Below are 13,891 nucleotides of genomic sequence, written 5' to 3' on the forward strand. Positions count from 1 at the left end.
AAGTCATTGCACCAAATCATGCCCCACTTTCTCAGTGCCTCAGTGACCTGAGGTTTACCCCTTTGCCTGAGGCAGGGTGGGGCATCCCTGCTCCTTGGAAAAAGCAGACTTTAGGAGTATTATGTGAGGTGGACTTTGTCCATACAGGGCCATTGTCTCCTCTCACTCTCTGCGCAGAGGTTCAGTGCAGCCCCAGGCCCTGAGCCCCTTGGACCTTCTGCATCTCCCACGTAGAGATCCAAGTTCAGAGTATTGTCACTTGCTTGTTAGTGTGGCTGTGTGGCCTTAGCCATCAGCTACCTCGCCTCTGGCTTTGGAAAAGTTTGCCTTCCCTCCGGGGGTTGAGAGAGGCACCCTTGCCTGGCCCAGACAGAAGGCTTATAAGGGATGAACTATGAGAGGCCTCCTTTGAGAAATGGTTTCCTTCCCAGGACCTTCTGAAGGGCCAGTGGTCAAGGACCTAAGAGAGGTAAAGAGGGTGGGGTGCTACTTCTGCACCTCCCAGCAACTAGAGGTATATCCAGGTTTTTTCTTGCTTTATGAATCCTAGCAGCCCCAGGAGCACTTAGCTTACTGTCCTGCAGAATAATCAAGGGCCCCCCTTCAGTCTGTGCATGTGTGTTTGGGGTTTGATGAGCCAGAGAGGCCTCCAGTGAACTCCTGGAACAACCCACCCTCTTTGAGGAGACTGAGACGAGGACAAAAAATGACAGTGCTGGCCGCAACTCCCTCTGTGATTCTGGCCTAGGGTGTCCTCCTCCTCACAAGACTTGTGGCCTGTCCTGGGAGCATTCTGAAGACTGGTGCAGCTCAGGTCTCAGGACTGTCCAGGCAGATTGTGGCTTGCCCAGTGTTGCATGTGTTCACACCTGTTCCCACAGCCTTCACAAGCCATTCCCCACATTGTAGAGGGAGGGGTCAGCCTCTTGTGTATTTTGTGCCTTTTCCCTGTCCTCCATAGCCTCAGGCCTAGATGTCACCTCCTCCTAGAATTCTTACACATTCACACTCCTCTGGAAATGCGACTTGCACTTGTCACTCACTGCCATGTGCCTTTGGCCCAGCGCACCCAGACCCTGTCTACTAATGATTGAAGGACTATGTGACTTTGGCCCAGGACACAAAGGCTCTGAAGAGGGGGCCAGGCTTGGGGGTACTACTCTTTTAGGAGTAACTTAGCTCCAGAGCTCTGGCTGGAAGTCATGCTTAGCCTTGGTCTCAAGGTCTCATAGTGCTATCTCTGTTATGTGATCTCATGATAGTGATAGTCTCATGATAGTGATAGTGATAGTCTCTGCTTCTCGGTTCCCTTAACTGTCAAATGAGATAATGCCAGAGACAAAGCCAGTGACTGCTCACCAACATCCTGGCCCAGCTCTGGAGAACACTCCTCCTACAGGCAGGCAGGGCCTTTGCAGAGCAGCCAGTCCAGCTGCTGAGTGGCACATGAGGGGCTGAGGGACCTTCCCCAATGATGATTCAATCCTGTGATTTCCCTCTTCACCCGGCCATCTCTAGGATCATAGGAAATCCAGGAAGTAGACAGCCTGCATGGATCTGTCACATTTTGACTTGCAAGTCATGTGAGGTCAGTGAGGCTGTCTCACACTTGTCTCAGCTGCTTTTTCTCTCTACTCTTGTAGGGAGCTCAGGCTGCGGAATTATGTCCCAGAGGATGAGGACCTGAAGAGGAGGAGGGTGCCCCAGGCCAAACCAGTGGCAGGTAGGTGAGCGTCCTCTCTCCAGCTCTGCACTGTGACACTGTCCTTAGCAGGTGTTGCCCTCCTTTAAAGGATAATAGGCAGTGCCAGGCAGGAGTTGGGTCTCCAGAGTCCTCTGTTGCTTGCTAGGGACCTGTGGGAGGGCCCAGAGGGGTTGCAGACTCTTGGGACTCCTGGGATGAGAAGTAGAAGTGGCCCTGGGTGCTTGGATGTAGCAGGCAGGTGATGAGTCCTGTGAGCCCTGAGGAGGGGCCAACCATCAGGCATCCTAGCAGCAGGCCAGCAACTCAGAGGATGGGAACATCCCAGCACAGCAACCAGGAGCTTCTGGTCATCCACATGCACATGCCACAGAGTGCCAGTCCTGCCTTGGAGTCAGATTTTATTCTTTATTTTTGTTATCAACTTTTAATTGTACAAGTAATGAATTAATAGATATAGTTATAAAAAGGTCAAGTATTTCCCATTCATTCACTCCAAGTCTGCTTCCATCCCTACCTCCCTGAGCTCTAGACTCTTCCCAGGAGATTTGCTCCGTGATTTGGGGCCCCACATGTTGGGGCAGTGGCAGGGTCAGGGCAGGGAGCCAAAAGGCAGAACAGAAGAAAGCACAAGGAACTGACTCCATGCCTCAGGATCAGGAGGCCACTTTAGACTCCTATCAGTGGCTGGAGGATGATGAAGCAGAAGAGCAGAGAGGCCATTTATGGGGCTTCTGATGATGGGGCTGGAGGCAGCCTACAGAGCCCATTGTTGTTAGTATGCTGACTTCTGTTCCCAGAGGGGACCATCCAGGGCCTACTTTGCTAGCAGCAGCTTGGTGGAGCCAGGGGTGTTTGTCAGCACACATATGAGACGGAATGGGAAGAAAAGCCACCCGTGGCTCTGGCCAGGCCAGGCCAAGATCCAGAGGACACCCTCAGAGTCCAGGAGCCCCGGGGTTATGGGGAAAGCAGGACCCTTCACAAAAACATACTTTCTACATATCCAGGCAGTCTGCCCACTCACAGTGGAGAGACTGAAGTCAAGATTAGCATCCGTGCTTCCTGATTGGAGATCTAGACCCTGATAATTCTAGCCAGCAGCCTCCTGCCTGCCCTTTCTCACCCCATGGTAATTGGCCTCATCCTGGCAAGTCCAGGCCACCCCTCCAGAGCTGCCTTTACAGGGGCTTTACCTCTGGAGTGTTGGGGGCTCAGGGGAGGGGAGGGAGCAAGAAGCCTTTGTCTCCTCTGATGTGTCCAGGCATCATGCTTGGTGACAGCGCCACTCCAACAGTCTCATCTTGTTGTCTTGCACCCTCTAGTGGAAGAGAAGGTGAAGGAACAGCTGGAGGCTGCCAAGCCAGAGCCCGTCATTGAAGAAGTGGTGGGTGCCTAAAACCTTGCTGCTCCTATGTCCCACTTTCCTTCCATCTGTCCCCCTTCTTCCTCTTCATTTCTTTTTTCCCTTTCCACAACCCAACTCTCCTTGTCCCCACTACTTCCTCCTTTCCTTTTTCCCATTTCTCTAACTCTAGACCCCATCTTCCCTCTCCCCCTGGAATTGCGTGAGCCTCCAACCCTGATGAGTGTTTCCTCCCTCCCCAGGACCTGGCCAACCTGGCACCCCGGAAGCCTGACTGGTGAGTGTTGTTCATACAGCCTGGTACAGACCCACTGTTGGACGTTGTTGCCGGGCCTTGTCCTTAGGCTGAGCCCTACCTACCCTCCCAACAGGGGGCAGACATTGCAGACACAACCACACAAGATAATTAGTGGGAAATAAGTACTGAGAAGCAAGAATGATGGGAAAGATCATTAAATTAAAGAGGGTCTTAGGTAGGAGAACAGAAGTCCCCTCAGGAAGCTGTTCTGAATGGGTAAGGGCCCACCCTGCTCCAAAAGGTGCCATTTGAGCAAGACCAATCTTCCCATTCAGGAGACTACCGGGTAGAGGGGATGGAAAGAAGAGCAGACACAGGTGTCTTATCCCTGTTTCCCTCTGGCCCTACTTTCCTCATCTGTGAAATGGGATGGAGTGCAAGAGAGCTGGCTGAGTTCGGGTGAGGAGTCGGTCACCTGCTGCTAGGGGAGGAGCAGGGCCCACAGCAGCCAGAGCAAGTCACTTCTTGATGGCAACCACAGGACCTAGAGGATCCCTAAGGAAACATCCACCCCTGGCTCCATCCCTTGTCACTAGTCCCCCCACGTCAGTGGGACAGAGAATGATGAGTAAATGAGTTTCAAAGGCACAGGGAGGAATAGAAGGGAACATCTTGGTCTGCTCTCCAGGGAAGTCCCCTCAGGCAACTGAATGTGATTCCTTATGCCAGAGAGCTACAGGAGGGGTGAGGGCCCAGAGCCATACCAGCCTGTCATCAGCCTCCCCGCTTTCTCACCTCCTGCTCCAGGGACCTCAAGAGAGACGTGGCCAAGAAGCTAGAAAAGCTTGAAAAGCGTACCCAGAGGGCCATCGCCGAGCTGATCCGTAAGTGCAGCCCTGGCAGACCGGGTCCTACCCTCTGGGTGGCAGCCCAAGCACAGAAGCCTTTACCCTTGCCTATCTTTCCTTCCTCCAGGTGAGAGGCTGAAAGGCCAGGAGGACAACCTGGCTTCTGCAGTGGATGCCACCACTGAACAAGAGGCCTGTGATTCTGACTGAAGTGTGCCTTGTACCCCATCTGCCCACCAGGTGTCCTGCAGGTGGATGCTCTTGGGCAGGGGTGGGGGCTGGGTTACCATCACATCCAGGTCTTCCTCAGAACTGATCAGCCCCATCGAGTCCAAACCTCCATGGGATGTCGCCAGCTCCTTGTCTCCTGAGGGTTCCTACCACTGGAATAGGACAGAGCCAGCAACTGCTGTGGGACATGCCTATGTTTGTACATATGTATGTATTCCAAACTTTTAGAAAATGTCTGTAAATAGAGACAAGTAAACCCCTTTATATGGTAGAAACCTGTCAAATGTTTCTTGGGTCCTGTGGTACTGTAGGTTTGGACTCTAATACATGGTGGCCTCAGAGGTGGCACTTGATATGAATTACCCCTGTGTCCAGCTGGACTTATGGAGAGGGCTACGTGAGAAAGACCTGGGGTTGACCTTGTGGGTCCAAGGCCTGGCCCAGGCTATGGTCAGTGGTGTCTTCTTAAAACCCCTGGATGACAGAGACAGGGTCCGAGAGTTCTTCTAAGACTTCCCAAGGCCGAGGCCTTGCAATAGTTTGCAGTATGGCTGGAGAGGCTCCCTCCCTAATTTCTATAGGTCCCTTCAAAGTGTGAGAAAGAGAAGGATGAGATTGAGCCCTATAAATTTCCATGCAGGGCCACTCCATGTTTAAGGCCCAGCACTAATTTCCCTTACTCTGCCCAGCCCTCAGCAGCTTCTCTCCCTGCTCTAACAAAGTTAAACCATGGCTCTCCCTAGGACAGGGCCCTATATGAGTGAGAAGATCCATTCTTCTAGGGACTGTGATGTGGTAGGCTGGGTTCAGGTGTGATCTTGGGCCCTGAGGTCTTGGCTTGAGGCCTGTTGCCACTGCTGGGAGCTCTTAGTTAGAACTGCCTGGCCACATCAGTTCAGACTCCAGGTACCAGTAGCCAACTGAAACTACCTCGCCTCTAGGGTTGTTGCACCCTTGAGTTTCCTAAGAGCTTCCCTTGAGCCTCCTGCTCCTGCTCTAAATCATCTAGTGTGGCTTCTTCTCTTTATGCTGCATTCCAGATACACAGTGGCCCAGCTCTGGCAGACAGTGCTGAGGACTTGGGTCATGGAGGTAGGGTGTGTGTGTAAACACACAGACCAGCACACCCATACAATAAGTAAAATTCTTTAAATTAAAATTGTGCTTCTACTCTCAGAAGGTAATTCCTGTGTAGAAGAAAATAAAAATATGCAGCTAAGAGCAAGGGCTGAAGGGGTAGGTGGCCAGTTCCTTCACTGAGCAGTGCAACAAGACCAAAGCCAGGACTCTTGATTCCCACAAGTTACAGGGATGAAACATGCCTGTAGTTGTCAGGATTGGATCTGGCCTTTCTTTCCTAAGAAAAAGGGTGACAAGACTCCCCACACCTCCTGGGATTGCATTTGGAAACAGGATGCTTGTCTATGGTAGTGGAAGGACTCAGACATCTGGTGGCTGGGAACTGAGCTCCCACTCAGCACCAGTTCTGAAATAGGAGTTGGGTCATTCCACAACATGAGAACCCAGAGAGCTGATGAACAGGATGCTTCTGAGTTTTTGACTCTAGGTTCCCTGACAGAAAAACTACCCTTATATAAGGAAAGAAAAACAAAACCTGCCATGCATGACAAACATTCAACAAAAATAGCCAGTCTCAGTAGCACATCTGTAATCCCAGCAGCTTGGGAGGCTGAAACAAGAGGATCACAAATTCAAGACTAGCCTCAGCTACTTAGTGAGACTCCTCAAAATAAAAAATGAAAAGTGAAGGGGATACTCAGTGGTAGGGAGAGTGTCCCTGGGTTTAATCTCCATTACCAAAGAAAAAAATTTTAAAAGAAAGAAAGTAAAAGACAAAACACATGAGACAATGCAGTGCCTTAAAGAATAGTCAACAACCCCAAAAGTGGGAGGATTTATATCCCAGGAAATGGATAAAAGTTATATCCTAAAAGCATTTGCTGTATCAACAGAGAGATAAAGGAGGACCCCAGTAAGTCAAGAACAGGCATTAAATGTAACTGACTAGAAATCTTGGAAATGAAGAAAGTGGATATTAAAATAAGAATCCAGGCTAGGTGTGGTGGCATGTGCCTGTGATCTATGCTACTTGGTGGACTGAAGCAGGAGGATCACAAGTTGGAGGCTAGTCTGGGGAACTTAATGAGACCTTGTCTCAAAATAAAAAATAAGAGGTCTGGGGATGTAGCTCCCTGGTAGAGCACCCCTCAGTTTAATATCCATTATTATAAAAATTAATAATAAAGTGAACTTCCTAGGAGAACTAAATTGTAACTTGTAGTCAAAAAAGCGATTAATAAATTGGAAGGTAAAGCTAAGGAGATAGATTGAAGGTAACAATGGGAAGTAAAGAGGTAACATAGAGGCAGATTGAGAACCTTGCTATACTGATGGATGTTTTATAGCCGACAGAGGTTTCAGGAAAAGAAAATCAGAAAAAGAAGGTAGTTGAAGGAGCAGTGGCCAACCACATCTGCTTCTAGTATCATGGATTTGGAGTTTTCCAGAATGCAGCCCAGCAAGATAAAAAGATCAGTAATATGAAACAAGAGGCTGAGAGACATGGAGAATAAAGTGAGAAGATCCAGCATAACATGGGATTGGAGTTCAGAGAGAAGAAACCCACAAAAGTGGAGCAGAGACAAAATTGGAAACAACGAGTGAGAACTTTCTAGAGCCTTTGAAAATTACTAATCCACAGATTCCAGAAGACCAACAAATCTCAAGCAGGACAATAAAAAGAAACAAAACTATATTCACATGTTCTTGATTTGAACGGTGATTAATCAGGTATTTTTACTTTATGAATATTCGTTGTGTTTACTTGTATATTTATTCTAACTCAGCAAGTTTACTTAAAAATTTTTGTACCTGTATTAATCATCAATTGCTACATACAGATTACTGCAAAATTCAGTGTCTTAAAATAAATATTTACTCCCACAGTAGTGGCCTTGCTGAGCAGTTCTAGCTTGGGGTCTCTTATGTGGTCTTGGCGTCTGAACGCTGGACTGGTGCTAGAGGTTGTGCTTCCCTAGCAGCTCACTCACATAGCTTTGGACTGGTGGCCTCAATTTCGTGCCACATGGGCCTCTCCAGAGGGTTTGCTAAGTGTTCTTTTGACACCACAGCTGACTTTCCCAGAGTGGAGATCAAGGGAGAAAACAGAAGGGAGCTTTGGAGCCTCACTATGACCCATATTAGAAGTGAATTCAGCTACATCCTGTTTGTTAGAAGTAAGTCACTATGTCCAGCCCATACTTGAAGTGAGAATTAAGTCTCTGTCTCCCTTCCTCCCCCTCCCCCCTCTCTTTTTTTCCAGCAGTGCTGAGGATGGAACCCAGGGGACTTGGTACATGCTCTGTACATACTCTTCTACTGAGCCACACTCCAGCTCTGGTTCCCACCTCTTGAAGGGAGGACAGTCTAAGTATTTGACATATTTTAAACTACCATATCTGTAGTTTCATCATAATAAAATTGTAGAACAAAAAAAACAAAAATAGATCTTAAAATCAAAGAGCACAGATGTGTCTTTCAAGCCAATGTTCAGCTACAACCAGTATTCACGCTCATGACACTTCCTGTTAACAAAAATGAAAGAAGATCACCAACCATACCCAGAGAAGTGTCTTACAAGATGCATTTAGACAGACAAAGCCAAGGGTTGTGTCACCAGCAGACTCTCTTCACTAACAAAATCTACTTTAGGATAATGAAAATGTTCTAAAAGTGTGATAATGGTTGCATAAATCTCTGAATATGCTAGAACCTGTTGAATTACACACTTTAAGCAAGTGAATTGTATGGTTTGAGTATTATCAAACTTTTTTTTTAATGAAACAAGTAAGCTTTGGCCTTTAAAAACAACAACAACAAAATTCTTAAGGATGTCTTCAGGCTGAAAGGATAGCAGTCACAGACGGACAGTCTAAAATATGAGAAGGAATGAAGGAAAAGAAAGTAGAAATTTAAATAGGCATTGATCTTATAAATAAAAATATGTTGTGATGATCGTATGTAAGTCCAGAGGGGAGGTGATTGGGGCTGCAGCCTCTAGGAGGCTTACACAGGAGGGCTAGAATTGCAGCTTAGTGGTTGGAGTACTTGCCTGGCATGAGCTAGGCCCTGGATTCCATTCCCAGCACGGCAAAAAAAAAAAAAAAGGCTCATGCAGGAAGAGGGATAAGACTCTGGCACACAAGTAGATTAACATTTTTAAGGTAACCTAAAAGGAACAGAGTGGATTACTTTAAGCTTTTTTTTTTTTTTTTTTTTTTTTTTTTTTGGTTTTTTGGAATAAAGTAGTTATCCAAAGGAAAGCAAAGAGATAAAAGGTAGAATTAGGATGAGTAAATGAATCCAAAGATATTATAGTATTAATCATCAATTGCTACATACAGATTACTGCAAAATTCAGTGTCTTTTTTTTTTTTTTAAGAGAGAGAGAGAGAGAATTTCAACATTTATTTTTTAGTTATCTGCGGACACAACATCTTTGCTCGCATGTGGTGCTGAGGATCGAACCCGGGCCGCACGCATGCCAGGCGAGTGCGCTACCGCTTGAGCCACATCCCCAGCCCTAAAAATTCAGTGTCTTAAAATAAATATTTAGGGCTGGGATTTAGTGGCTTAGCAGTAGAGTGCTTGCCTAGCCCATGTGAGGCCCTGGGTTCGATCCTCAACACCACATAAAAATAAAATAAAGATATTGTGTCCAACTACAACTAAAAAATAAATAAAAATAAATAAATAAATATTTGCTCCCACAGTAGTGGCCTTGCTGAGTAGTTAATGTAGTAGACCGCTTTTTAAAGCTCAGTTTGATACCATTCAGAAGAGAACCTAAACCTGAACAGCAAGATTGAAAGTAAAGGGACAGAGAAAACTCTATGAAGCACAGCATCCTCAAAAGAAAGCAGAGGTGGCCAGAGCCTTGTGAGGCAAGGGAGACTTTCAGACAAAAGCGCTCTTAGCTACACTGGGGGTCTCACCCGCCTCGCAGGGCAATGTTAAATGGGATGTGACCACTTTGGAAGTGTTGAGCATGCGCAGACCAGGAGAGGACCAGGAATGCTTTTAGCATCGCTCATGTAGCACACACAAAATCAGAAACAGCATGTGGTCATAGATACTTGAGCTATAACCACGTGCAACAACGTGGGTAGATCTTGGAGGAGGCTAAACAGGCAAGAAATAGAGAAGGAGCCATTTGAGTGATGCTAACAAGAGTGAGACAATGCACTCTAAGGATGCAGGCGTGGAAGGTGGAGTCCACAGAAGAGCAAAATGGTGGCTGCCAGCCTCTGGCCAAGTCAGCTCTGGAGAGGGCCCCTCTGAGGTGTTGATATGTTCTTTTTCTTGGGTTGAGTGATGGAAATTCATTTTTACTCTGTAAACACACTCATTTTCATATACTCTTATATATACTGTATATCGCATCCGGGTTTTTTGTTTTTGTTTTGTTTTTTTGTTTTGTTTTAAGAGCAGTTTTACTACATATGCTATTTGACTACAGTAGTCTACAAGCTACATGTAAAACCTCAAAAGGACAGATTATATACAAAGGAATGAGTTTTACTTACCATCAGCAGTAGATACCAGAAGACAAAATCTTAAGTACTAAGGAAATCTAAATGTACTCAAGTTATTATAAGAAGGGCAAAGATACTTACAGGCTTTGATACTGTTTATTCCACACTGATCTTTTCTTTATTTATTTTTATATTTTATTATTTTTAGGTATACATGACAGTGGAATGTAATTTGACAAATTATATACATACATGTAGTATAATTTCCCATTCCTGTGGTTGTATATGATATGGAGTTAACATTGGTCATATATTCATACATGAACATAGGAAATTTTGTCTGATTCATTCTACTATCTTTCCTGTTCCCATCCCCTCTCCTTTTCCTTCATTCCCCTTTGTCTAATCCAGTGAACTTCTATTCTTCCCTCCCACCCCTTATTGTGAGCATCTGTATATCAAAGAGAACAATTGAACTTTGGTTTTGGGGGATTGGCTTATTTCGCTTTGCATGATAGTCTTCAGTTCTATCCATTTACTGGCAAATGCCAAAATTTCCTTTTTGTGGCTGAGTAATATTCCATTCTGTATATATACCACATTTTCTTTATCCATTTGTCTATTGAAGGGTACCTAGGTTGGTTTCATAGCTTAGCTATTGTGAATTGAGTTTCCATAAACATTAATGTGGAAGTGTCACTACAGCATGCTGATTTTAAGTCCTTTGGGTATGTGCTGAGGAATGAGATAACTGTGTCAAATGGTGGTTCCATTCCAGGTTTTCTGAGGAATCTCCAGAGTTGCTGTCCCTTCATCCATGTGTGAGTTCTGTCAAAAAGACTTTTTCTGGATATAGGCAAGATTATTGTTTATGGAGAAGCAGAGGATTTAATAGTTAAGCAGTTTTTTTAACAGGAATAAAGCAGAAGGAATCACTCTGCCCATTTCAAGATTTATTATACAGCTGTAGTAGTCAAAACTGTAATATTGGTGAAAGGACAGGCAGACAGATCAATGCAACAGAATACCCAAGCCCAGCCAACTGAAATTTGGCAAACAGGCAAAGCAAATTCAACAGGGGAGAGATAGTTTATTCAACAAATGGTGCTGGAGTAATTGCAATCGATGAGTAAAACATAAATGCATAAACCTCTGGCCTTCAAAAAATAAAGTATAACGGATTTAAAAGTAAAACATAGAAGTTTTAGAAGAAAACAAAGGAGAGGGTGTGGCTGTGCACACCAATAATCCCAGCTACTAAGGAAGCTAAGGCAGGAGGATTGCAAAATTGGGGCCAGCATGAGCAACTTAGACCCTGTCTCAAAAAAATAAAAAGGGCTGGGGGTGTGGCTCAGTAGTAGAGCACCCCTGGGTTCAATTCCCAGTACTACAAAAGAAAGAGGAGAGGAGGACAAAGGAGAGAACCTTCAAAAGCATAATCCATAAAGGAAAAATTGATGAGTTCAACTTAAAGGCTTTTGCTCAACTAAGACCCTGTTAAGAGAATGAAAAGAAAAGGTACAGACTGAAAAAAATATATATTTGCAAACCACATATCTTTTAAAGAACTCATATATAGAATACATAAGGATGTGCAAATTAAGATCACAATTTCATTACATGCCCATTTAAACAGTTAAAATAAAGAGTGATAATAGCAAATGCTGGCAAGAATGTGGAAAGATCTCTTGTTGGGGGGGCTTGTAAAATGGTATGGCCAGTTTGGAAAATACTGTGGCAGTTTCTTTAAAAAGCAAACAAACTGCCAGGCACATAGGCACACACCTGTAATTCCAGCAGCTCAGGCGACTGAGGCAGGAGGATCGTAAGTTCAAGGCTTCAGCAAGCAAGGCCCTGAGCGACTTTGCAAGGCTCTCTTTCAAAGTAAATTAAAAAGGGGGTGGGGATATGCCTCAGTGGTAAAGCACTCCTGTGTTCAACCCCCAGTACTCATCATCCCTCCAAAAGAAATGCTTACCATATTACCCAGCAATTGTTGTTCCTATACAGTTATCCAGAGAAAAGCAGGTGTTTACACAAAAACATGAGCAGAAGTGTTTATGACAGCTTTATTTGTAGTTGCCATAAGCTAGGGAGAAAATGTCCTTAATTAGGTAACTATGGAACATCTTCATCATGGAATACTAGTCAGCAATGTAAAGGAACAAAGTATTGATACATGTGACAGTTTGGATGGATCTCAAGGCTGGAAAAAAAGATGGGTATCAAATGGTCACATACTATATATATATATATATATATATATATATATATATATATATATATTATATTTATATTTTCCGTGTCTTTGACATTCTTGAAATGACATTATTATAAAATGGAGATGATTAGTAATTGCCAGAGGTGAGGGATGGTGGAGACCAGGTGTGACTATAAAGTGAAGGAAACTCTAAGGAGATCTTGGAGTAGTGTAACTTTGGTGATAGAATAGTTCTGTATCTTGGTTGTGGTGAAGATTAGACCAATCTGCTTTCATGTTAAAGTGGAACTGAACCACATACACATACTACCAACGTCAGATTCCTGGTTTGATACTGTCCTGTAGCGATGGAACATGTACCATGGGTGAAATTGGTGAAAATTATACCGGACCTCTCTGTATTACTTTTTTGACTTCCTGTGAATCTGTATTTCAAAATAAAGATTTACAAAACATAAACATCAAGCAAAGAAAGTTATAAAACGTGTTTTACTCTGTGTGTGTCTTTTGCTGGAGATCAAACCCAGAACTCCATGAATACCAGGCAAGTGTTCTATCCTGAGCAACATCACTAGCCCTTGAATCTTAAATTTCTTTTAAAGGCCTATGCGCTGAAGGCTGGTTCCCAGCCTGTGGTACTACTAGGATGTTGGGGAACTTTAGGAGGTGGGGCCTAGAGGGAGGTAGTTAGGCCATCAGGGGCTTGCCCTGAAAGGAGATACTAGAGCCATGACCCCTCCTCATTTCCCAGATGAAGTGAACAGTTTAATGATACCCTGCTTTTCCACAAGCCCAGAGAAAGCAACAGGGTCAACTGATCATAGCTGGGACTTCTAAAGCTATGAGCCAAAATAAACCTTACCTGTTTTTAAGGTGACTATCAGGTGTTTTGTGCACAGTTACAACTGACTAAAACAACATGTTAAAAAGTATATTTTTAAAGTGTGCTTTCTGTGTTTAAGACAGAACAGAGAGAGTCTGGATCACAAGTGGGCATTAGTTCTAAGTGGTTTACAGTAGGTTCTGGGCTTGGCTGGAGAGAGATGAGCAGGGATACAGGCCCCAGCAGCCTCTTTGTCACAGGGCTTGAGGAGATGGACCAGTGAGAAGCTCTCTGGTTGGAGCCCTATGTGCCTGCTGCTGTCCATCTTACTGGGTGTTTCTCTGGGACAGCCCCAATGAAAAGGAACAAAGTATTGATATTCCAAGTCCCTCTTGCTTGGAGTTCTCCAAGACATGTGGCTTCTTTGGGGAGAGATGTCAGGTCTGAGATTTTTTTTTTTTAATTTCTTTTAGTTGTAGGTGGACACAATACCTCTATTTTATTTATTTTTATGTGGTCGGAGGATTGAACCCAGTGCCTCTCAATGTTCTGGGCAAGCGCTCTACCACTGAATCCCAGCCCTGAGATCTTAACAGCTTGGTTCCCCTTCCCCAGCACAGGACAGGAGAATGGGCTGTTGGACCCAAACCCAGGCTTAGAGGGTCAGAAAGAAGGCTGGCAGGAAGGAATCGGGTTTAGCTCAGTGATATTGTACTGCCTTTGTGCAAAGAGGAGGAGGAGGAGGAGGGAATTACAAGAACAGGCCTCCAGGAGCCAGGCAGGCATCTGCCAGGAGAAAGGGATGGTGGATTTGGTGGGATTGACCACCAAATTTCCTCCTGAAATTAGGAGGGAAAACTCTACAGCTCAAGCCCTCACGGGGTCCCTGTGCTGCTGTTCACCGTCT

The 13,891-nt window shown here is 45.0% G+C and overlaps 1 protein-coding gene across 3 annotated transcripts in view; it reads left to right on the forward strand.

The window, feature by feature from the left end:
- Positions 1-4,660, forward strand: part of Ccdc12 (coiled-coil domain containing 12) — a 48,478-nt gene extending 43,818 nt beyond the window's left edge. For all 3 annotated transcript variants that reach the window (XM_078029352.1, XM_005332925.5, XM_040290167.2), the window contains 5 exons: positions 1,644-1,723; positions 3,028-3,089; positions 3,311-3,345; positions 4,114-4,190; positions 4,282-4,660. In XM_078029352.1, the coding sequence (XP_077885478.1) occupies positions 1,644-1,723; positions 3,028-3,089; positions 3,311-3,345; positions 4,114-4,190; positions 4,282-4,364 (337 nt within the window). In that variant the 3' untranslated portion in view covers positions 4,365-4,660. The remainder of the gene's footprint in view (positions 1-1,643; positions 1,724-3,027; positions 3,090-3,310; positions 3,346-4,113; positions 4,191-4,281) is intronic.
- The last annotated feature ends 9,231 nt before the right edge of the window (positions 4,661-13,891 follow it).

This window comes from Ictidomys tridecemlineatus, chromosome 2 (genome assembly GCF_052094955.1).
Source record: "Ictidomys tridecemlineatus isolate mIctTri1 chromosome 2, mIctTri1.hap1, whole genome shotgun sequence".
Classification (NCBI taxonomy): domain Eukaryota; kingdom Metazoa; phylum Chordata; class Mammalia; order Rodentia; family Sciuridae; genus Ictidomys; species Ictidomys tridecemlineatus.